The 24,097-nt window shown below is 35.7% G+C and overlaps 1 protein-coding gene across 6 annotated transcripts in view; it reads left to right on the forward strand.

Moving 5' to 3' along the window:
- ASAP1 (ArfGAP with SH3 domain, ankyrin repeat and PH domain 1) overlaps positions 1–24,097 on the forward strand; it is a 148,534-nt gene that overhangs the window by 76,965 nt on the left and 47,472 nt on the right. For all 6 annotated transcript variants that reach the window (XM_072034307.1, XM_038174126.2, XM_027452716.3 and 3 more), the window contains 11 exons: positions 4,389–4,534; positions 8,305–8,379; positions 8,712–8,761; positions 10,344–10,473; positions 10,957–11,042; positions 12,007–12,082; positions 12,745–12,831; positions 19,913–20,013; positions 20,421–20,490; positions 22,763–22,850; positions 23,933–23,981. In XM_072034307.1, the coding sequence (XP_071890408.1) occupies positions 4,389–4,534; positions 8,305–8,379; positions 8,712–8,761; positions 10,344–10,473; positions 10,957–11,042; positions 12,007–12,082; positions 12,745–12,831; positions 19,913–20,013; positions 20,421–20,490; positions 22,763–22,850; positions 23,933–23,981 (958 nt within the window). The remainder of the gene's footprint in view (positions 1–4,388; positions 4,535–8,304; positions 8,380–8,711; positions 8,762–10,343; positions 10,474–10,956; positions 11,043–12,006; positions 12,083–12,744; positions 12,832–19,912; positions 20,014–20,420; positions 20,491–22,762; positions 22,851–23,932; positions 23,982–24,097) is intronic.

Consider the following 24,097-nt stretch of genomic DNA (forward strand, 5'->3'; position numbering starts at 1 on the left):
CACATGAGGATGAGCTGAACTGGAACAATTTCTGCTTTGAATGTAAGGGAAGGGTAGATGCCAAACTCCAGTACGGGGATTTTTGTTGTAAACATCTGTTTAGACAAATTAATTTCACATCTGGAATCAGCTTTTGTTTTTATTGCCCTGAATAACCCACAGTATTGTATGTTAAAAAAAGCAACAAAGTTTATCTCTATGAAGCTTATTTCCTATTCCACTATATCTTGTTAAATGATGTGGGCCCTTTCATAAAGGGCTTCGCTGGTGACATCCCTCAGAGAAAAGTAACTGATTTCCTTCCCTTTCCCCACCTCATCTTTTTTTGACCAGTTATTTCTGTATGTGCAGCTCGTCCCTGTTGTCCTTTGCTTAGTTCCTTTGGATGTTTTGGTGAGGGATGGATCTTTTCAGGAATCCAAATGGGATGCTGAACCTGGAATTCCTTTCCCTACGTGCTTGTCAATTCCTTGAGGGCAGGGGAGAGGAAATAGTTTTGTGAAATAAAATTTCCTTGTATAAAACCTGTGTTTCTTGTTTAGCATTTTATATTTATATGTGTGTTCTTTTCTGCACTGTAATTCCTACCAATTTGCCTGAGTAATATATAGGTGCTCCTGCTCTGTTGGTGTGCACTTGAATTCTCAGCTCTCTGTGGAGCTCTTATTAAAAACAGCTATTAGATTTGTCTCATTTTTCCCGTTATATTGAGGCTGTTATAAATATGAGGCGTTACTTTGCAACTATATAGTTTACATGTTCTTCTTTTCTGCATCTTGGTCTAAGTGATTTGCTGCTGTTCATATTTTGCAGCTTCTACGAATTCTCCTGTTAGCACTTAAATTTGATACAAGCCCTCGGAAGCAGCGTTGAAAGGAAATCCTTGCAGAGAGCTGCTTGAGCCCATTAGTGATGAACACAAATACAAAAAGTCCTTTACCTTTCTGGTGTGGCTCGTCTTCTCTCAGTGTTCTTAGAGCATGGTGATGTGGAGAACCTGCAACTCCCAGAGCTGCACCTTGCTCTAGATGTCTTTGAAAGAGACCTTTATTTTGCATACTGTAATCTCAGTCCAGAAAGCTTTATCAACAAGTACAGATGAGAATACAATGGTCAAAGATTTTTTTCTACTCTTTTTCATTTCATTTCAGCTTTTTGAAGGATGAAATAAGAAAGCGTGCTTTATGATTTCAAATATCTTCTTTTGCCATCCCCTTTAACTTTGCCAGCTGTCTTGTTCTTTCTGAGTCTTTTTCATGTGTGTGTTTTTCCATTCATAAATGCAGCTTGGCTCTGACCTTTATTATTTTTCCTTTGGCTGCCCAGAGAACAAAGCACTTTTATAAATGCAACATAAAAACAATTCCAAGTTGATTCTGAGTTGTGATTCCTCTTTTTCAGACTCGAACAGATAAGCAGATCTAATTCAGTAAATTGTATATTCTTCAGGCATAATTTAGGTCAAATCAGTAAAAGGAAGGAGTTGTGTTTATGCATTTTTCTTCTGTAAGCTATTTAGCTCCTTTTCTGTTCTTCAGTGTTCACAAGTTCAGGTCAGAACAGAATCCTTTAAGACAAAGGAGAGTTAAGGCTTTAATTTCATTGTATTTTGTCTGTTATTTCCTGCTCTTAACAGACAGTGCTCCATACCTGCATTAGTGGGATCCAGACGTGGGCTCAGTCACTGGCTCCCCTGCCAGGACACATCGGGGAGGGGACGATTTGTGAGCCCCTGACCCCACTTACAGCTCCCATTGTCAGTGGGAGCAGAGCACACCCCAAAATGTCTGTGGTCCTTGTACCACCTCTCAGGGAGCTGCTGAAATGCGTTGATGTCAGGCTGTTACATATTCACAATATTGAGCTTTGTTTACAATATTGGGAACACGTGAGCCAGTTTGAGAAGGAAAACATGGTTTGTGTATACTGCTGCCAGTGTTCATGTCTCTGGGGGGTTTACTGAAGTCCTTCCTATACCACTTGTGTCTAAGGAAGTAAACATCAAGCCATGCACGAACTTTACACACTTAAAACTTTATGCAAAGGAAATTACATTAGGACACTGGGAAGTCACTTCTGTGTTTGCATGAGGAGTTGGAGCTCCAAACACTTTGCTCTAAGCATCCTGGGTTTTCATATGCTGCTTTTTAGCATAGGATACGTTACAGACTTAATTTCAATGTGTCTTTAAGGCCAACATAAGAGCTACAGTACATCTTAGTAAAATGAAAATATTTTTATGCCTTTCACAGGACTTATGTTGATACTTGCATTAAAACAAAAAACAAAAACCTCTGTGCTTTATTTGTACACAGTAGTTGAATGCTGTGTGTTTGTTGCGTGCAAAGTAAAAGGAATACCTCTGTAATCAGCCTGATGCCTAGATGTAGGTGACTTGTGGTATGGGATTCCGGAGAGTTTCCTCTATATTGTTCTAGGACAATCATCTGCTTCCTGCTTCCTTTTTCTGGCAGAATTACTTTGCCTTTCCACAGATAAAGGAAATAGTCTTGAGCTTGTTCTTTTTCAGTCTCCTTGAGAATTATTCTTGAAAATGTCCGTGCTCTGTGAAACAACACACAATGTTTAAAATGGAAATGCTAGGAAATATGCTGGAGTCAGAAGTGCTTCACTCTGTCCCTGCAAGCACAGGGACTTGATGATCTAACAGCTTTCCTACCGACTTTGTTGAATTACCCTTCCTTCTCCCTCAAAGCAGTAGGTTACTTTTGAGCTTTATTAGCTCAGGACTGTATAAACCAAAGCTCCTTCGTAGCTCAAGCCTTCTGTGTGTATTTATGCAACAGCTTTTACATCAAAACAAAATGCATATTTTATTTTTACATAGTGTTTTCCTTGCTTTAAGTACTAACCTATTTGATCAAAACCATATGCTTTTGGAACAGTTTTAATCCTACTAAAAACGTACTGTTCGAGCTACGATACTATATTAACATATGATTAAATATTTGGCTGTTTGAAGACCTCAGTGTTAATAACTGGTGTTAGAATGTTACTTGTCTGCTGTGAGATTTGGGGTTTGTTTTTGGTAAATAAGCAATGTGATTGTTTTGGTTTTGTTTTTACTTTTTTTTTTGTCTTCTAATAGGAGATCCACTTTTTTGTTGGACCCTTAGTGGACTATTTTATGTGTCTGTAATACCTTGGAAGTGTTCCTTAACTCTTAACCAGCTCTTAGTTAATGTCAAAGTAGATCCATGCACTGTGGGAAATTATCCCTAAGCCTGGTTTGAAATTTATAGCTTTCTGGGTTTTTTTTGTGTTTTCAGTTTTTTTTTTTTCCCTTTTCTTCTTTTTCCCATGTGATTCAAATAGTTTCAGGCAATACAACCAGAAAATGAAACTTTGCAGGGCCTTTGGGGAAAAACACAGTACCTATTGGCAACTACAGTTAGATAGATATACATATTTCTTTCACTGCACAGAGCAGGCAGTAGTTGGAATAGCTGTGGTTTTGTCTTTGCGGCTTACGGAACAAAAGACTAGACTAGGAATCTCATTAAAGTTAAATGCTTATGTAACTAATACCAACAAATTCCTCAAAGAGAGATGGAGATGATAAAGTCACTCAAACGGCTGTAGCAGTAGATTCTCTATTTAAAGACATCAAAATGGAAGTAAGGAAAAACAACAAAAAAAAAAAAGTGAAGAGATGCCAGACAGGAAGGTAAAAGAAGCAGGAAACAATGGTCAGGAACAATGGTCTGTAATTCAGAATTTCTTTTTCATTTTTGTGTTTAGAATTTCTCTTGTTTTTGTTGGCTTCAGTTTCATTTTCTTGGTTCAGACCTCTCTGTATGTCAAATTTGCTATTAAAACAACTATTTGGCTATATACCAAATACTGTGGGATACATTCTGCAGGGATAACACAGTTTTGCAGGTTAAAAGGGAATCTTTTCCTGTAGGACAAATTTCTTTTAAACATGCTATCAGACTCAGATCTGTTTTCCTTAGTTTTATATCTGATGCCACTGACTTTTTGTTCTGTGAAAGCATTCTGTGCTGCAAGCAATTGTCTACTTCAGTCTGCGCCTTATACATTTCTGAATTGTTTACACAACACAAAATGAGGATATATTCTTGTTTTGCTTGATCTTCTATTGATCTTACTATTGTATTGACTGACACAGAAGTTTCTTAATACAAGTACTTCACATCAATTCAAGTGTCTGGTTTAAAAGAAGCATATATGTCTCCCTATTAATTCTTTTAAATATTTAAAAAATAAATAATAGTTTTTAGTAAATGTGTTATTTTGTGGCTTTTTTGGAAAGAATGCTGTTTTTTATGACACTGCAATATATTTTGAGCTATATTAAAATAATACTGTCTACAAGAAACTTTTGACTTTTTTTTTCTTTGCAGATCATGTTCAAAATGAAGAAAACTATGCACAAGTGTTAGACAAATTTGGAAGTAATTTTTTAAGTCGGGATAATCCAGATCTTGGCACAGCTTTTGTAAAATTTTCCACGCTTACTAAAGAATTATCAACGCTGCTGAAGAACCTGGTGAGAGATTTCATTTTTTAATTTTTTTCCAAAATAAGGTTGTACAGTACATTCTTATGTATTGTACTTCATGTTCCTGATAATTTTAAAGATACTTTCTGTTTTTTTTTCGGAAACTAACAAAATACTACATGTAGAGATTATCTGTAGAAAGAATGTTACTACAAATTTGCTGTGTTTTGTTTTTAATTGGTAGTTAAGAGGAAAGATGAAAATCTTGAGCTTTCATTCTCAAGTGATTTAAGGTATTCTGTGGACCTTACTTCTAACTCATTCTGTGATTTCAAATCTTTCTGGTTAAAAATACCATTAGTTATGATTGTTTTTATCTTACTTCAAACAGAAACTTTCACCTCTTGGAAAAAAACTAATGATTTGGGAATGATGCTTAGCTGATGTTAGTACTCCATTTTCCCTCTTGTATACAAAGTATCCATTGCTTAAATACTAGGCTTTTGAAGATGATTTAAAGGTTTTTTTCTTTTTATGAAAATAAAGCTTTTTCTCATCTAAAATTAGTATTAGGCCTTTTTCTTCTGATGAGAGATGAGTAAGAAAACCAGTCACAGCAAACAGATCTTTGAACGCTGAAACTAATGAAGCCCCATTTCCTGCGAATGTGCAATTTATGGGTTTAATTGCCATTGTATTCAGAAAGTGGAAGCATCAATTTTATATTTTTCTTGTAGCTGGGCTCTCTCCAAGTCTTTTGGTATATAAGGTATAGCAAATGTTGCAGCCTTTCTTTCACCTGTAAAACTTCCGGAGCTTTCTTAGCATCACTGGAAGTATTTCCAGTCCCCTCCTAGCGGGAGGTGTCCCTGCCCAGGACAGGGGGCATGGAACTAAGTTGTCTTTAAGGTCCCTTCCAATCCAAACCATTCTGTAATTTTGTGAAATCTCCCTTTGGTTAGGTTAGGGTCAGCTGTCCTGGCTGTATCCCCTCCTAACATACGCATCTCCACATTATGAGAAACAGGAAAAAAAAAAACGTGACTCTTTTTGAGCACTGTTCAGCAACAGCTAAACCATTGGTGTGTTATCAACATCATTTTTCACCACAAATCCAAACCATAGCACTAGGGTTTTCTTCAGCTACTGTGAAGAAAACTAACCTTATCCCAGCCAAAACCAGTGCAGGCTGGCACGAGTAAACGGACATCATTGTTACAGACACAGGCAGATACTTCGTTATGGGGACATCTCATTTTGTTTACTTTTTTAGCATTGAATGATGTTACTCACCTAAGAAATAATTCAAATTGAATAATGGCTTGAAGTTCTATGTTGTCACAAATGAACTCCGTGTTTCTCTCTAGTCCTTGATTATTTCTGCATCAGGGACTTTCAGCTGGTGTAAGGTGGAATCACGTAAGAGTCGGTCCTTCCCCAACCCCTGCAGCGTTTGGTGGCTGCTGTCTCTGAATCCTGAGAGCCCCCAGCACAATCACAGCTGCCTTAGGTCAGGTCAAAGCTCCATGTAACCAATACCTTGGCTTTAACTTCTGTGCTGTGACCATAAAACCATCTGCAGCTGAGACTTTGGAGCTGGAGGCTGTATCTTTTGGTTTGTAGCCCTTGTTAGGTAGTATTTCCATTACTTTGTCTAAGGATTTCTTGAATGAATGTTGTGCTTGGCACTGAGTGTGGTGGGTTCCTTCAGAGTGCTGAAGTTAACTGCTTTGAAATATCAGTTCAATTGCTTTTGAACTTGATGGTTTAATTTATTGTTCCTGGATTCTTATATCTAATTAAAAAAAGAAAACAAAAAGACTCATAATGTCTTATACCTGATTTAAAAAAAAAAAAAACAAAAAACATATTTTTCCCATGAATTTACAGATTCCAGAAGAAGCTAAAGAGGAATGACAGCTAATTTTCTAGCTGATTCTTAGTTATTCCAATTCTAGTGATCCTATTACCAGGATCATCTCATTTGTTTCAGTGTTGGAAATTTTAAAGAACAGTAGATATGCCAGGGGCCTGCTTTCTTCTCTGAAGACTTCTGTCATTCTGGGTCATTTTAGTCTCCTTTAAGCTTCTTTTAGCATGCAATTAAAATCAGTATTTTAAAATGTGTGTTAAATTGGATAGTTTGAGGCTAGAACTCGTTTCTTGGAAGCTCTCTATTGGACCACAGGATTTCTTGCAGGGCTTCTACAGAATTTTTTTCTTATCTTCTTTTGCCTGGTAAGCAAGAATTACAGGATTTTTAATTTGTTTTGTTTTGTTGTTGTTTTTCTGGTGGTGGTGTTTTAAGTAGTCATCATTAAGAAGAAGGCTCTTTAACTTGACCACACCTGACGTGTTCAAGGCTACATCATACTATTTCAGTTGATCCATGAAACATTATCTACCTAAATTCTTGTTGACAGAATGTAAAATTGGCTATTCCAAAATTTTCTTCATTTACCAGTCTCAAGCAAGCTTATTTTACAAATGTTGCAGCATTTCAAAAAAGCTTTTCACCTCTTTTCTCTCCGTAAGCATAGAAATTGAGGCCCAGTGGAAAAGAAACTGGGAGTTACCATTACACGACACTGAAGAAGAACATCCTGTTTGTCCTATTTCTGAGATCATAGAATCATAGGATACCCTGAGTTGGAAGAGATCCACAGGGATCATCAAATCCAGCTCCTGGCTTCACACAGGACCACCCCAAAATCAGACCATGTGTCTGAGAGCATTGTCCAAACACTTCTTGAACTCCAGCAGGCTCAGTGCCGTGACCAATGCCCTGGGCAGCCTGTCCCAGTGCCCGACCACCTCTGGGTGCAGAACCTTTCCCTATCCCACAGCCTGACCCTCCCCTGTCCCAGCTCCATGCCGTTCCCTCAGGTCCTGTCGCTGTCCCCAGAGAGCAGAGCTCAGCGCCTGCCCCTCCGCTCCCCTCGTGAGGAAACTATAAAATTAGCAAGGAGCTGAAGAATTCACAGATATATTTAGGAAATGAAGGAAGCAGTGGACTAGGAGAGTCAACCCACTTTTCTTGTGGGTACTAGACTGGAATAATACTGATACACATCTCTTTGCATTGATCTGATTTTTCAGCAATCAGACATACCCGCACGTGTTCAGATGGGAGTATGGTGATAGATTTTTCTGCTGTCAGGAGCATTTCCACAGATACGTAATCAACCAGGCAGTAATTTAATGGGGTGAAATTCAAGCTATTGGGTATCTAAGCAGATGCCACATTTCTACACCAGGCAAGGAGAAGAACAGTTTTCCCAAGTAGTTCAAGTAGTTAGGAACAGTCGAAGACCTGAGAAATCATTGCAATTTAAGTTGGTAGGTGAATTAATGTGTGTCTTGCACATTACCTGCCTGTAGCACAGCAGGTCCTTGCTTCTTACTCAAGAAGTTTTTAAAAAACAAACAAAAAAATTATTCATTCCCTCCCCCACTCCCCTAGCTAACAGGCTTCCTAAATAATTAAACAGTATTCAACTATGAGCTTAAAAAGACTGAAGATTATCTTGATATGTTTTCAGAACTTAACTATGTGCTCTTTTTAAAAATCAGTTTTTATATCACCCTGTATATCTAAAGGCTAACTGTTAAGCCTTTCTCTCTGATTCAAGTGAATGTTTATTAATTCTTTCCAGACTTTCATTTCCTATTAATTTAGAAAATTTGAGATGGTTGCATTCATTAGTGAAGTTATAAGACATGTTGGCATGTCTCATGGTTTGATAAAATCATAATAAACTTTTAAATAGCAGCAGTGTCATGTTTTTTTTTTTTTTTGTTTTTTTTTTTCATTTCAGCTCCAGGGCTTAAGCCACAATGTTATTTTCACTCTGGATTCTCTCTTAAAAGGAGACTTAAAAGGTGTCAAAGGGGTAAGTGTTGAAATTGAGCTTTATATTTATGGAAATGCTTTTAGGGTCTGCTGTCATCCTGGCTCTTCCATTCACCATGAGATTGTTTCTTATGTTGGCATCCATTAGTATCTTTGTAGAGGAAAATAAAAATTTGCCATGGCTACAATTTCAGGTGCTTCATTAGAATTTCACGGTGAATGCTTGTTATAAGATGCACAAGAAAGCAATAATTCACAAGGTTCAGAAATGATTTTTTTCAGTAGTTATTTGAGAGTCTATTAAAAAAAAAGTTTTTTTGCTACAATTTATGACTTGATACCTTAACTTAAAAAATTTTTCTGTTTCCGAAGGACCTCAAAAAGCCTTTTGACAAAGCCTGGAAGGATTATGAAACCAAATTGTAAGTGTTTCTTGACCTTCCTCCCTCTCTCTAGATTCCCTTTCCTCCTAGTCCCAAGCTATGTACTTTGTCTTCAGATGTAAATATGAATATGAGCAAGAAATCTGTGTTTTTCCAGTATCATGTGCACTGATAGAAATAAAATAGTTTCTTTGTGTAAGAGTACCCAGTATTTCTTTAGTGTAAGGAAGATAATTATTGCTTAGATACTGAACACTGTGCAAATAATTGTGGGGATTTCAGATGGCATTCACACATTCCTATAACCACATAGATATAATCTCTTGATAGTTTAAAAAAATAATAAATTATGTCATTCTATATTGCAGAACTACGTTTTTGAGAGGCAAAATTTTTAGTGAAGTTAATGTCACTTCTGAAATATCTGTGCTTAAAAAAAATAATAAAAATACAGTTTTCTTATTGTGGTACCTGTCTGTGGGTAAAGAATAAATTGTAAAAACAGAAAGCTGGCAACAAGTAGCACTTTAGTTTCAGAAACATTAGTGAAGTGGTTCAGAATGCTCCCAAGGCAGCAACAGTTGCTTTATCTTTTAACAGTTGCTTTAAAGAGGTCTCAGGAGTTGATTTTTTTTTTTGCTTGTTTAAAAAAGGAAATAGAGGATACCAAAATAATCATGTTATTAGGTTTTGCTTCACTTACGTCTAACCAGGGGAACAAAGAAAAAAACAACTTTATTTTTGCTTTTTTTTTTTTCAGTATATCAATGAAAGGAATAAGGAATTTTCTATTGTTTAAAGTTCAGAGATCAGTAAACACACAAATCCACACATCCCCTATCTTCCCTGCCCCGACAAGGGGCAGCAGTCTAAAACACACACTGCTTTGTCATGTGTTTCACAGAAGCACAGGTTCAGTGTTTATCTTCTCAAAAGGGTGGCTAAAGAGGAGAAATAAATAGTTCAGATTTTTCTACTCTGTACGGAGAAATACAGAGCAGTAGCAGAGAAACTACTCTGAAATCTGAATAAGGGGAGCCACATGATAAAGCTGTAATTAGAAAATCTCAGGATGGCGTCTTAGTTCTATATTTGTATTTCGCTATTTCAGACTTTCGCTGTTGGCTTTCTCTGAAAATGTAATGGCTGGAAGTCATATCATTTGGTGTTTGTGGTAAACTTCATGCTGTCATCTTGCTTTTCTTAATTCCTGCTGTAGGAAATGAGAAACTTGTTTAAGATATCTTGCCATTTTCTTATCGAGTCAGTATTTTCATACATACATATTTTATATGTATGATTTACATTGCAATATATAAAGATGACAGCTATGGAGAACATCATATAGAAAAAAATTACATACAGATTCTCCCACTCCCCTGGTAATGTAGTTAAAGGATTTAAAGGAGGAAGGGCAGCTTCATAGATGGATAAAAAATAATAATATAAAAAAAGCTTACGTTACTGCTGGATTTAAAAAAAAGGGGGGGAGGGGATGCACTATCATAGGGGTACTCGTCTTCAGAATGGCTTCTTTAATATAATATTCTACTTAAGAAAACAAAAACAAACAAATGATCACATGGTAGAAGAAATTCTCTAAAATTTATTCTAATTTCAGTACAAAAATTGAAAAGGAAAAAAGAGAGCATGCGAAACAGCATGGGATGATACGAACGGAAATAACAGGAGCTGAGATAGCAGAAGAAATGGAGAAGGAAAGGCGGCTATTTCAGCTACAGATGTGTGAAGTAAGAAGTTTCAGCTTTTAATTAAGATACTGTAACATGAAGTGCTTTGTGAGGCTTACTTAAATATGATGAAATCTACTTTATCATTTAGTGCGGGTGTAGTGAGGAAGTTATTTAAATGTAACATAGTACAGCAATATAAGGATAATTTCTTTAGCAACTCTGAAACTTGGTTTTCTTTGTTTTGTTTTGTTTTTAGATTGTTACAGTAAGATTTGTGGGCTGAAAATGCACCACAAAAGTATTTTCTTATTTTTCAGGTGTATGGTTGAGCTTTCAGGAATAAATTTTTTTAGGAATGACCATATGAAGTGTTACCTAATTTACATTTTGCTTAACTGTGGTGGACTGATAGTTTGAGTTAACACCTAAGTTGAACACAAAGATAATAAATTAATTGAGCAAATGATGTTTTATTGTTTGAAAACAGTTAAATGTTGTAAGGCATATGATAATCAGCATATTTTTTCACTGTCCATACAGTATCTTATTAAGGTTAATGAAATCAAGACAAAAAAAGGTGTGGACCTTCTGCAAAATCTCATTAAGTATTATCATGCACAATGCAAGTAAGTGAAATGCTGTTAAGCTTTATTTACAATATTTAATTTACATCGGTGTTTGCTTTCCATTGTTCTGAATTTGTTTTGGTGACACTAGGAATTCTTACCACAATTGTGACCTGCCAGCTGATTTGTTAGGCTGAAGTCTTTGAGTAAAAAGTAACTGGTGGAGGAGCGTGATAGAGAAAGAGGCCAAAGGAAAACACTACATGTTACATACAAAGTTCATTTTAGTTCCTGAGGCAGGGTAGAACAGAATTTTAGAAGTAGCTTGTTTATTCTGTTTAATGGCCTCATGTGAATTATTTTAAATCGTTGTGAAAATCATTAATTTCTTTGAAATCCTAAAGCTTCCTAAGGAAATCCTGATCCCTTGAAGGGGTTAAAAAAAAAAAAAAAGCTCCACAGTGATAAAAATCAATTGATTTCCTTCACATTTCTAACTTAGAATAAATGCCTGAGGATAGAAGTAGGAATTGTTTATCTACAACAGCATGTATGCCCTGCAATAAACTTAACTAGTGAATTCAGCTGTGCATTTAATTGAAAGTGCAGCATTTGTAACATTTTACAAGACTAATTGTTAAACTTTTATGATTACTATCTGGCAAGAATTACATGTACTTTAGGTGTTGCCACTTCATTTACTAACATGAAATTCTTGTTTGGCGCATATTTTTATATAGTGAAACTAAATTCAGCAAGGTAAATTAAATATTTCTGGATTGAAATGCAACCTTCAGGCCTTTTCAAAGTATATTGCTCTTAGAGGAATGTCTAATCTGTGCTGTAAAATGGTTAGATTGATAATAAAACCGTTCACATTGGGATAGAGGTGTTCTTTTTTCTGAACATGGAGCTGGTTAAGTTTTTAATATAATGGGAGGGGGGAAAAAAAAGGTGAAATCAACATACTTTATTCGATGAATTATTTGTATTCCTGATGAATCACAGGTATTTTTCATTATAGTTTCTTCCAAGATGGCTTGAAAACAGCTGATAAACTTAAACAATATATTGAAAAGTTGGCTGCTGACTTATATAATGTAAGTTTGCTAGTAAAAAGTTGAATGTCTGAAAATCGATTTTTTTTTTGTATGTTTATATGGATAAATTTTAGATATTTGTATCATATAAATTATGTTATTTGATTCTATGCGTATAACTAGACTGAAGAAAAACATCTTGTCTCTATCTTAAAGCATATATCCTGTTGTTACAGTTAAAATGAAAAGCAGCTGTCATTCTACTACTGATTTAATGTTGTATTTTAAATAGACCTAGTTTAAAATGGGAATCTTTGAATTTGATTACATTACTAGCACCAATTTGAGCTGCCACTTTCACTTTTTTTCCCATGTACAGCTGCTTGATGATACCACCACAGTATGGGTTAATTAACTTTCCTGTGGTGTTTGTGGAAGGCACGTAGTAATGTAGAGTCAAAGCTCATTTGTCACCCAAGTGCTTTTGTATTCTATAATAGGAATTACAATAATTCCATTTGCTATTGTAGTTTGTGTCTAGATTAAACAGTATTTCCATTCCTTAAGTCATCTGTGAAGCTTATTGGAGTTAATTAATATTTCAGTGACTTAGTTGCGTTAGATGTAATGAACCATTAAAGTATAACAGAACAGGGTATACAGAACTGTATATTTACCTTAGCTTGCGACTTATAGTTTATAATGGTAATCTCTTTCAATAGATAAAGCAGACACAAGATGAAGAAAAGAAACAACTTACCGCTCTTCGTGATTTGATAAAATCTTCTCTGCAGCTTGATCAAAAGGAGGTAAATAATTTAGATGTACTATTTTCAGAGATAATGTGAGTTTATGAATTCTGAATTCATAAATTGGTTTAATTCATTCTCAGTTTGTGTATCAATTTATTCAGAAGAGTTAGTTTCATCACATTCTTCATAAAGTAACATTTAGTGTCCAACAGCATTTCAACAACCAATACCTTGACTAATCCTCTGTTTCACTTTAATGTATCAAAATAAATTATTCAATGTTTTTTGTACAGTTTTGTATTTTCATGTATCTTTTAATTTACAGTTGTGGTAGTTTCAGTCAGCTGGGCTGCCAAGCTCTACTACAACTGCGCTTTCAATTACCCTTCTCAAAGGGAAAGGGGGGGAAAATATGATGGGAAAGGGCTAAAGGGTTGAGATAAGGACAGGGAGGTCACTCAGTAATTATCATCATAGGTAAACTAGACTCAGCTTAGGGACATTAATATAATTTATTGCCTATTACAGAGCAGTGAGAAACTAAAAGTAAACTAAAAACACCTTTTGACCCCAAGTGGCACAGGGGAGCCTGTGGTCAGTCCTTGGATGCTCCCATGAGATGCCATCCTTCCCGAACTGAGCATGCGGGGGCTGCCCACAGGCAGCAGCTCTTCAGAAACTGCTCCCACACAGCTCCATCCCACGGGGTCCATCCCCCAGGAGCAAACTGCTCCAGCACGGGTTCCCCATGGGTGGGTGGCAGCTCCCCCCAGCCCCCCTGCTCCTGCGTGGGCTCCTCTCCATGGGCTGCAGCTCTGGCCCGGGGCCTGCTCCTGTGGGGGCTCTCCATGGGCCGCAGCCTCCTCCAGGCCACATCCACCTGCTCCACCGGGGGCTCCTCCACCCCTGGGGGGGCTGCAGCATGGAGATCTGCTCCATGTGGGACCCATGGGCTGCAGGGGGACAGCCTGCTCCACCAGGGGCTTCTCCACAGGCCACAGGGGAACTGCTGCTGCCTGCCTGGAGCACCTCCTGCTGCACTCACCTTGGGGGCTGCGGGGCTGGGTCTCACCCCTCTCTCCCAGCTACTTTTTTTTTTTCTTCCTGCCTTTCTTAAATCTGCTCTCACAGAAGTGCAAATATCACTTATTGACTCGGCTCTGGGCCAGCAGCAGGTCCCTTTGGAGCCAGCTGGAGCTGGCTCTGATCTGATATGGGGCAGCTGCTGGGCTCTTCTCACAGAGGCCATGTCTGCAGCCCCTACTACCAAAACCTTGCCACGTAAACCCAATTAACTATAACAGTTGCAGTGGATCATATAAATACTTCATCTACCCCAGCATCCTATCCTTGGCAATGATCCAGAATAAATGTTCAGGAGAAAATGCCAAGTGATGGGATGCATGCTTTTCTTATCCTGCCATCCTCCAGCCATGTTGTGCTCAGGTTTTTCCTGACTTAAGTGGTCCAGGGTAGACATAGACATAGCCTTTATGTAGTGGCTTCCATATTACTGTTCATCTGTTCAACTTTATGGATTTTATTATGCTGTACTCCTCCCCAAACCCCTTTTGCTAATGCTGTATCATAATAAGGAAAATTTATGTATGAACCAGATAAGTGCTTGAGACAGGGCAGCTAAAAACTAAAAGACATCATCAGTTGCACTGTGGTATCAGAAGTGAAGGGAAAACATGCAATGTCCTTTGCAGGTGTTCTGGAATACTCATTAAATTAGCAACTAGGATATAAATAGTGAGTTTTTACCCGTGATAACAGGTGCAAGTCATAATGCCTGAGAACTGATTTTTATTTATATTTTTTTGATTTCCTTTAGGAAAAGTTCACTTAATTCTCCTCTGTTCATGTTTTTCTTAGGTAAATAAAAAAATAGTATTTGTCAAATACCTGTTCATCTTACTAAATATTTATTATTAAATATGAGGGATTTAATGATTATTCATTAGACAGCGTTCCATTACATACATTTGATCATGCACGGATATGATTGGAGAGTACTACTAGTATCAAATATACATAAGAATAGAACTTATGAGCAGTTACACTGAGTCAGCCAAAGGTCTCCAACAGTGATCAGTCATGAGTATTGAGTAAAATGTAGAGCAATTAATGCTGATACTTTCCCACAGTATTTTCTTGTTAATAGTAAGACTATCCTGGTCATGTTTCCATACTGACAGTGATACCTTTATATTTAGAATGCTTCTATTGTTTCTTCTCTTTGAACTTGTGCAGTTGCTTTCTGAAGCAGTGTTAACTAGTAGTGCCTGCTTCACCCATGTCTTCCCCACCATCGTGGCATGTTATCTGACAACCCTTTTTCATTTGTTTTGAACTTTTAGATCTGCATACCCTTCTCAGGATAGCAGTGCTTGTGGATTTATGATAGTATCACTGCCTTTTCTGATGTTTTTTTTTTCTTTCCATAGATGTCCTTACATTTACTTAACTCACAAACACTTCACGCAGCAGAGTATTTAAAAACAAACAAAATCTTATACCCATAGTATCCTTTTCTGAATGTTAATAGCCAATTCACAGTATCTAATTTACAGTTATCTTCATCGATCTAGTGTCAAGTTACTCATGATTGTGAGATCCTCATGAAAGACTTTCCTGGGTATCCTGAATTATGTAATACCATCTAACAAACTTGGACAGTTTAGCCTTTTCTAGATTGTTTTAATGTTTGACACCATGTGTCCTGTCACATCTTTCTATGAAATTCATTTATTTCCTGGTTTTAACTTCTTTGCTCCCGTAGCACTGTAATTGTTTCACTTTTGGAAGTGAAAATTGTGCTGATTGAAAGTCCAGATAGACCGTATCACACGTTTCTCAAGTCTGTCTGCTTACTGATTCTTTCACAGAATTTCAGGAGACTTTTAAGACATAACCTTTCTTCATAAGCTGCACCAGTTCTTCCAGTATTATATATACGGAAAGGATAATAAAGAATATTAATATTAATTTTCATAATTTTCTTCATGTTGTGTGAAGCCTACCAAGTGTCTCTTTTCCTTTTGGAAACCTCATCAAAAATAGGACTTCAGTAGTTGGGGAAAATGAGTATTTTTATGGGTTTTAACATAATTTTGTAGGTAGCATGTTGTAATTATAGGTATTGCATATAGATAAATGCCTTGAAGTTAGTGAATTATTTCACAGTCACAATTAATAAGGAATGATTGAGTACTATCTTAGCATTCTTTTCTTTTGAATACTTGCATATGCGTGCTTTCATAATATAGATGTACATCTGAAACAGATGAACCTTGGCAACTAGGCTGTGTCTCTCCCTGCATCTGCACGTGGAGGAAAGAACTAACAATGTGCACGTGGACCAAGTGGATTTTTTTCCATAAAACATACAGAACTTCACATACGTGTCTTACATTTGTAATCTCCCTGCTACCTGAATCGCTGTGGCTGTAACTTGTGCTTGGCTTGTTCTCCATGCTCACTGCCAGAAATTGAACAAAGAACGTTAGCTTTCAAAAGGTATTTGGAAATAATTTTTAAATTCGTGAAGTGTTTTTATGGGTCAATTCAGGATACAAGATCAGGAAACAAAATCCGTTCTCCTCTTAGTACCTTTTTCTTTGCACAAGCTGCTTATGTGGGAAGCAAAAGAATGACCCCTTCTCTCCTGGCTGCTGCATGTGCTAAGTTCAAGCTAGTGAATCTCAGAATTAGGACAAACAGGTCTTTATTCTTAAGTACCATGTAGTGTACATGTGTGGCAGCATATTGTACGAGACAAACTTCAAAAACTGCTTGCAGGGTATCACAGAAGTAGAATAATTACAAGAGATGTACTATTAGTTTCTTGGTTATGTTTTTCCTGAATGTGTAGCAAGAATTGTTCTATTTCAGTGGAAAGTAACCTCATATTCAAAATAAAAATAAAAAGTCAAATTCTGAAACTTAGATACAAGTTGTAATAGAAATAACTTCATAGGCATCAGCAAAATAAACTACAAAATTATAACGTAGACGTTCTAGGCCTCTTAAGAAACTGCAACTAGATATTTATGATATCTATATAGAAAACATGGTAAATGTAAAAACTATATTTGGCTTGAAGAGAATTGAAATTATGTCTTTGAAGAAAAAGAAGCAATATTATGTTTCTCAGATATTTAGTCAAATCAGGAGAGAGATAAATCTGCTCTTATGAAGGAATACACTATTTTGGATAAAATTGATCACAGATGTCTTTCAAAATCAGCGTAAGAACTTTCACTCATGTAATTCTGCTACGTTACCTAATTTAGAATTAATACTTGCAAACATTGAGGAGATCAACAAAACAGTGTCTCTGCTATCTAGGTATTCAGTATTTTAATCTTGGTATAGCATTGCAGCAGTCATTATTTGTTAGCTAAGTGACAATGAAACTTGAAGACATGTGGCCTGAGTTTCAGGTCATCTGTCCAGGATTGAGTGTGTCTGACTCTTAAAGTACACAAAGCTGGAATTTACTGTTGTAGCAGATGGCCTACTTGCTTATGAATGAGAATACATTTCCTCCCCTCCTCCCCTCTTACATTAGTTCATTGTAATCTCACCATTAAAAAATAAAAATTAAAAAAAAAAAATGTGAGTTAATCAAAGTGCTGAAGAAGATGAAATTAATGGGATTTTCTCAGGTGGGTTTGTAAAGATTCAGAAGTACGCTTCTAAAAACTATTCTGGCAGGGAAACAGTTTGAAACCGAAGTTTAAATTCCTTTGACTTTCTGTTGTAAGAGAAGGGAAGGCCAAACTTGTGATTCCCATCCAGATTATAAATTCTGCCAGTTAGGCTCTCTGGAATTGCCATTAAATGAGACTTCCTTCTTGTCTCAGGCAGACATTCTGTCACAGATGATGAGAGATAGCATAGCTATTAAATCTACTAAAGCATTTAAGGTCATTTTGAATTTAAAATAACACCTATGAAGAAACTAACACTCAGTACCCATACTTCGGAAGAAACAGTAACTCCCTAAGTGACTTAACAGCATTCCCTACTCTTTCAAGGCTTTATAATACAACTCTCATTTAACTTTTGCTTGCATTCAAGGTGTTTGTGTATCACTACAGACATCTGTAATGCTCATACACATTTTGCTGGCATGCCTGTCCTTGGCATCAGTGAAAAGCTATTACTGTAATCTTTGGAGTTACCTGGTTCTTGGACATATCTTGGCAATCTGTGAATGTTGGTTTGTGCAGAAGTGCTGGTGCTGTAACTTCACAATGGGAAGTACAACTTACAAGGGCACTGCTGCATGTAATGTCTTTTGCCACTGCGTGCCGTCTTAATATCGTTTCTTTAATTTTGTGTAAGAACTGTCTGTTTAAAATAAATATGGTTTAAATCCTGGGGTAAAAATATTTTAAGCAATAATAGTGTAATTTTAAAGCTGTGAAATACTTTGTATGTTAAGCTTTTTAACATTTAAGCACTTCTAGGTTTCAAAGAAAACTGAGCCTTTAAAATGCATGTCTATTAGTATTCTTATGTTTTAATTATTTTTGCAAATGCATCTGACAGCTTTACTTTCAGTATAGCTGATTGTTAGACTCATGTTTCATGTCTGTTTTGTTTTTTCCTTCTTGGCATTTTGATTTTTTCCCCAAATCTCTTATCTGATGCACTCTTTAGAACAGGAATTATATGTTCAGGAATGTAAAGAACAGAAATTATGTTCTTTCCAATGCCGATATCAATAGAACTCTTGTTCCAATGGGGATTCAAAGTCTATGTATAAAAAAAACAGCTTCTTACTGTCATAGTGTAAATACTGGTGGCAGCACGTTACATGTATTACTCTTCGTTATGCTTCCAACCACAATTGACAGAATTGACAGTTCTACCAAATCACTTCTCTCTAAACTCATCTGACAAATGTCTTACCAAAAAAAAAAAAAAAAAAAAAAAAAGTGCCCTGACAGGGAAACCAGGGAAGTAATCTAACTTCCATTCTTTTTTTTTCTTTTTTCTTTTTTTTTTTTTTTTGGGGGGGGGAGGTGGTTTTCAGATGTTTTGCAGATAATTGCTTCACAGCTACAGTAAAACAGTATTAATGTATTCTTAATTATATCTTTTTATACAGTTTTGCAAGAAATTAAAAGTTAACTTTGGGCATGGGCTTTAATAGAAGTTCATAATTGACTCCACTATGCTGGAGGACACAATATGGCTATCATTTTAGACACTTGAAATGTAATAAAGATGCAAAGACACTTTGTAGGATTTGATCCTGCAGTGGTTTTAGTTGCTTTTATGAAGTTAGTGTCATATGTAACGTGCAGAGTTTTGTCATGTTTTTTTTACTTAATGAGCAAAACACCAGTGTGCTTAATAAAGAATTGTTGGCCACCTTTCTAGTAGTGTCATTAGAAAAGGAGATAATTGTTTTGTTATATATGGGGGCTATAAAATTTATGTTTAAGGAGTATGTTTTAAAATAATAATTCTTGTTTAAAATTATGTGCTTTCTCTTTCCTCTATTGCTTTTGCCTTTCGTGATCGAAGTCTAGGAGAGTAAGTCAATGTTTTAATGAACTTTGGGGGATTTTCTGATGCTCTTATTAATCCATTCCACGTAATTGTTTCACTAAGTCAGGTCAAAAGCTATTTCAGTTGACATCATTCACTAAAACTCATGAATTACATGTGTATTTTTAATTGGTTAAAAAAAACAGTTATTAGCATTTGGTTTTGTTTGTGTAAATATGAAAATGTCTGTATACATGCATGCTTTATTCTGTTGCTTTATTTTTGAAATTTGATGTCAGCCTTCTGTTCTTCAATTATAAGATTATGCAGTTTATGCTCCCGTATTTTAAAAAGGCATTATTTTGAGATACATATTGGTCATCCATACTATACTCAACACTCCTAATGAGGTAATAGTCTTAAGTGCGCAGTTAGCTCAAGATCAGGTGATGCAAAAGCAAGCTCTTCTATGGATGTAAAAAAAAAAAACTATGTTAGGAGTTCTCTCTTTTTTAAGTTTTGATTCATTTGCGAAGTTGTTGTAGAGACAAGAAGTCAATAGGAACAAAGGTTGGGAAAACTTAATGTATCCCGATGTGCACAGTAACAGTGTTTTCTCTTTTTTTAGGATTCTCAGAGCAGGCAAGGAGGATACAGTATGCATCAGCTCCAGGGGAATAAGGAATATGGCAGTGAGAAGAAAGGCTATCTTTTAAAGAAGAGTGATGGGTATGTTCTCGGACTGCATGATACATAGTGGGAGCTCTTGTTTATGCATGGATTTTTACTGTTTTGTACTCTGGGTGCTTAAGGCACATTCATCTATTACATGTGCCATAAGTACTGAAGAATTTTTGCAGTTTGAATCAGATCACAATCAGAAATTATTACAGTAAACACAAAAAAGTCAAAAACAAAATCCTATGTCAAATTAAAAAGAAAGCTGTTGTCTTTATAAGTCTCTGAAAAGCACTTAAGCCCTGTCATAAATATCCAACTTATTTTTGTTAAGGCATTTAATAAAATTTCAACTGCCTCTGTTTCTCAAGGATAATCTTGTCAAAACATATAAGGGATTAAAATGTGTTTTGAAATCATGTCTAGATACTGATTTTGTTGTTGATGTTCTTACCTAGGTTAAGGAAAGTATGGCAAAGAAGAAAGTGCACTGTTAAAAATGGAATTCTTACCATATCACATGCAACTGTAAGTTATTTTTATACGTCTTTAAAATAATAAATTTTGATTACCCTTTCACAATGAATCTGTTTGCATTCTGTTATTACAAAAAAGATGCAACTTCTGCTTCAAACTGTTAAAGTTCTGTGAGTTATCAGAAATTGGAGATAGACTTAAGGAGGTATGGTTATAAATTGTTGCTCTGTTTTCAAACTATTTGGCTGTTACTGACCGTTAGTATGACGAGTTTCAAGTTAGATGGACTTTCTTTTTTGAGCAGTACACCTTTTCTAACTCTACCTTTGAGTAGAGTCAAAGGTAATGGGTTATGAGCATCTATCTAAAATGAACGGTCTACAAAGAGACTGCATTAGAGCAAGATGCTACGGACTCTTCTTTGAGCCACTGGAGAACTAGTCTGGGTAGATTTGGTGAGATGTCATAAACTCAATTCTAGCTGTTGACTGTACTGAATGACTAATCAACTGGTTCATATATAGGTGTCTGTACTACAGACATTTTACTCCTTCATAGGATATTAAAAACATAAATCACTTTAATGCCCACACATTGGTTTTGTTTAAAGAAATAAATTGCAATCGTTCAACTACTCAGTCGGAGAAAAGGGAAAAAAAAGTAATTTGAAATTAGTTTGAATCTTCCTGTGGAAGATTTGAGGTAGGTAAATTCCTCTTTAGACTCCTACATTTTTTTTGTTTTTTGCTTCTATAGACTCTGACATTTAATTGAATTTCAAAATGTATTAATCAATAGTTTGATAAGGAAATGGTGAATATATTAATTGCTTTTAAAAAAACCTTTTATTTAAAAAAGAAGAGGGTGGAGGATCTTGATCATAGCAAGTGTTGGGAATTTTGGGGAATTGGGCATATATCTGAAGTGTCTTCCTAGGAATGCTAAATCTTGAGGAAGCAATAACAATGTCACAGTAGAGGCAAAAAAAACCCCACTAAAATTACCTTGGGGCAGCATAACACAATCTTCTTACTCCTGTTACTTTTTTTTTAAAAGGAGATGGGCATATTTCAGCACCCTTCTTTGACCTTTTCCCTAAATTCCACTGATGGTCGTGACTATTAGTGTCTAAAGTTAATTTCCTTTCTTAAGAAAGTTAAAAGGAAGTTATTTATAACCCCGGAGGGTTGTGCTTTTTTCTAATGGCTAGGAATATATCCTCACCTAATTTGAGGAGTTGTTTAATCAAATAACTTGAGAGTAGTCAGCAATACCTTAGTAATTAGTAAAGTTAGTAATGGTTCAGTTTAAATCTCTATTTAAACCTCTCTATATATATAGAGAGAGATGTTTTGTGAACCTTAAATCTTGCCAGTTTAGAATTCTTTGAATCACACTATTGGTTGTAGTTTTCCGTTTCTTGTATGTAGCTGTATAAAAAGAGCAGTCCATTTGCTATGTTCTGTTGTAGTGCCAAGTGGAAAGTAATTTTCTTGTTTTCAGTGATGAAAGGTTCAGATCATGACAGTACGTTTGAGACTAAACTTTGAAAACTGAGAATCCAATTGTATATTTACTCCGTCAAGGAACTGTTGCTCCTTGAGTGTTAAAAATACTGCGCCGATTATCTTGTCCTGCCAAACATTTGACAATGTGGGAACTACATTTCTAGTTTTTTTAGTTTGTTTCTTGTGCATGGCTTTTTTTTTTTTTTCTTATTCACAATTTCTAGCATGAACAATTTTTGAAAATCAATTCAGAAGTATTTACTAATACGTAACACGTCTCATGTTTATTTTATATCGAACAGCTATGCTAACTTAAATTCAGTATCTTTATAGTTTTTAAGCCTGTTTATACCAAAATTATTCTAGAGTCATATTTAGCTATCATGTCATATTGTCTGCTGTTACTTTAGTAGCCGTATTTAGTCCAAGATCTGAAACTCCAGATCTCCGGCTTCTAATATCCCTTTAAAGTTTTTAAGACTATTTTAAAAAAAAAAAAAAAAAAAAAAAGTAGATTTGTCATTGTTTGTGAAGTACAGTAGAAGATCTAAGTAGTAGCTTATTCTAAGTTAAGGCTTATTCCTTTAATGCCTTTCAATTAGTCAGGAAGAGTTGCCATGAGGGTTTTAGCTTTGTTTTAAATCTGACCCTTCTGACAAGCCAGGTCAGACACAATCATGCTGGTCTCAACTGTTTGGAGGTGTACATGTATTCATGTCCAAACTTTAAACTATTATCACACATGCCCATTTCTCAGAATGGAAAAATAGTCCTAAATCAAGATATATTTAAAGTAAAATAAATTTTCTTTTTAGTCCAACAGGCAACCAGCTAAACTGAATTTATTAACCTGCCAGGTGAAGCCAAATGCAGAAGATAAGAAGTCTTTTGATCTAATATCACGTATGTAGCAATTTTAGTACCGTCTTGCATTATGTGGGATTTCTAAAAATGTTTTGAAGTCTTGTGATTACAAGATACTTTCATTAAGAACAAGAATGAGGCTACAGTTCAAATTCAGATCTGTATCCAGATACATGCAGTGTCTCATGAGTGTTCGGGTCCCTCTAGTTTTGAAAACAGATTGAAAAGACCAATAAACATAGAACGTGTTCTGTGTGACATTAGTACTGTTTATTTGTGACAAGCCATGAAATGCAGTGCTGTTTTCCTAAATTCGGACGGACACACGTGCTAAGCTGTTAAACGTAAGCTGTATCCACTTGGTAAAGGGGAAGACCTTGTTTTAATTCGTTATCTGTTTGGTTTATTGAGCACTATTTGGGGTTGAAGGTGAGGGAGTAGAAGAAGCAAGGTGAACCCAGTTTCTCTTGTTCTCTTATACTCCTTGCAAAATATTAATTATTTTATCTAAAATCGGTAGCAACTTCTGTATTCTCAGCATTAGAGCTTCTATGATTTCACTTCTCCCTGTTTTGGTCTTTGTATCCATTAGGCTTTTAACCATTTTTGAAGTAGATGAGTATGGATTTCAAGATTTACATATACGTTATTAAATAGCAAGCAGTTCAGCATTCCATATTTACAAGAACAATCTATGAAACCTTTGAATGTGAGGGCTAATACCCAGTTTGTACCTCATTCTTTAATAAGCAGAAAAATGTTTTAACCAAGACAGAAGGAAAAATACGATGGGAATGAACTATTTTCTGCTACTGAGGTATCAGATTTGACTTCAGAAAGGACTGTGAGATAAAATACAACTCATGCTAATTATTCTTTAACATTTTGAAGCATAGGTTTTTGAAATACGTATTCCTGGTGTAAATCAGAATTCACCATTTCATCTTTCTGTGGGTTTTTTTTTTTTTTTTTTGAATTTTTTGTCTTCCATAGCCATGAATTACTGCCATAGGTTAAGATAAATTGTTCTTAAAGACTTTGGTTGTTGAATAGGTTTAGTAACAGTTTCATTGATTTTTTTTTTTTCATGTGTCAAATTAAAAGATGTTTGTTTATTTCAGATAACAGAACATACCACTTTCAAGCAGAAGATGAACAAGAATACGTAGCGTAAGAATGTTTATACTTTTTCAAGATTTCTGTCTGTAGAGGTGTGTGTATGAAATCGTATGTAGCAGTGGAATTATTTTTCTCAGTTAATGCAAAAGTAATGCACACTTATTTCG

This window comes from Anas platyrhynchos, chromosome 2 (genome assembly GCF_047663525.1).
Source record: "Anas platyrhynchos isolate ZD024472 breed Pekin duck chromosome 2, IASCAAS_PekinDuck_T2T, whole genome shotgun sequence".
Lineage (NCBI taxonomy): Eukaryota > Metazoa > Chordata > Aves > Anseriformes > Anatidae > Anas > Anas platyrhynchos.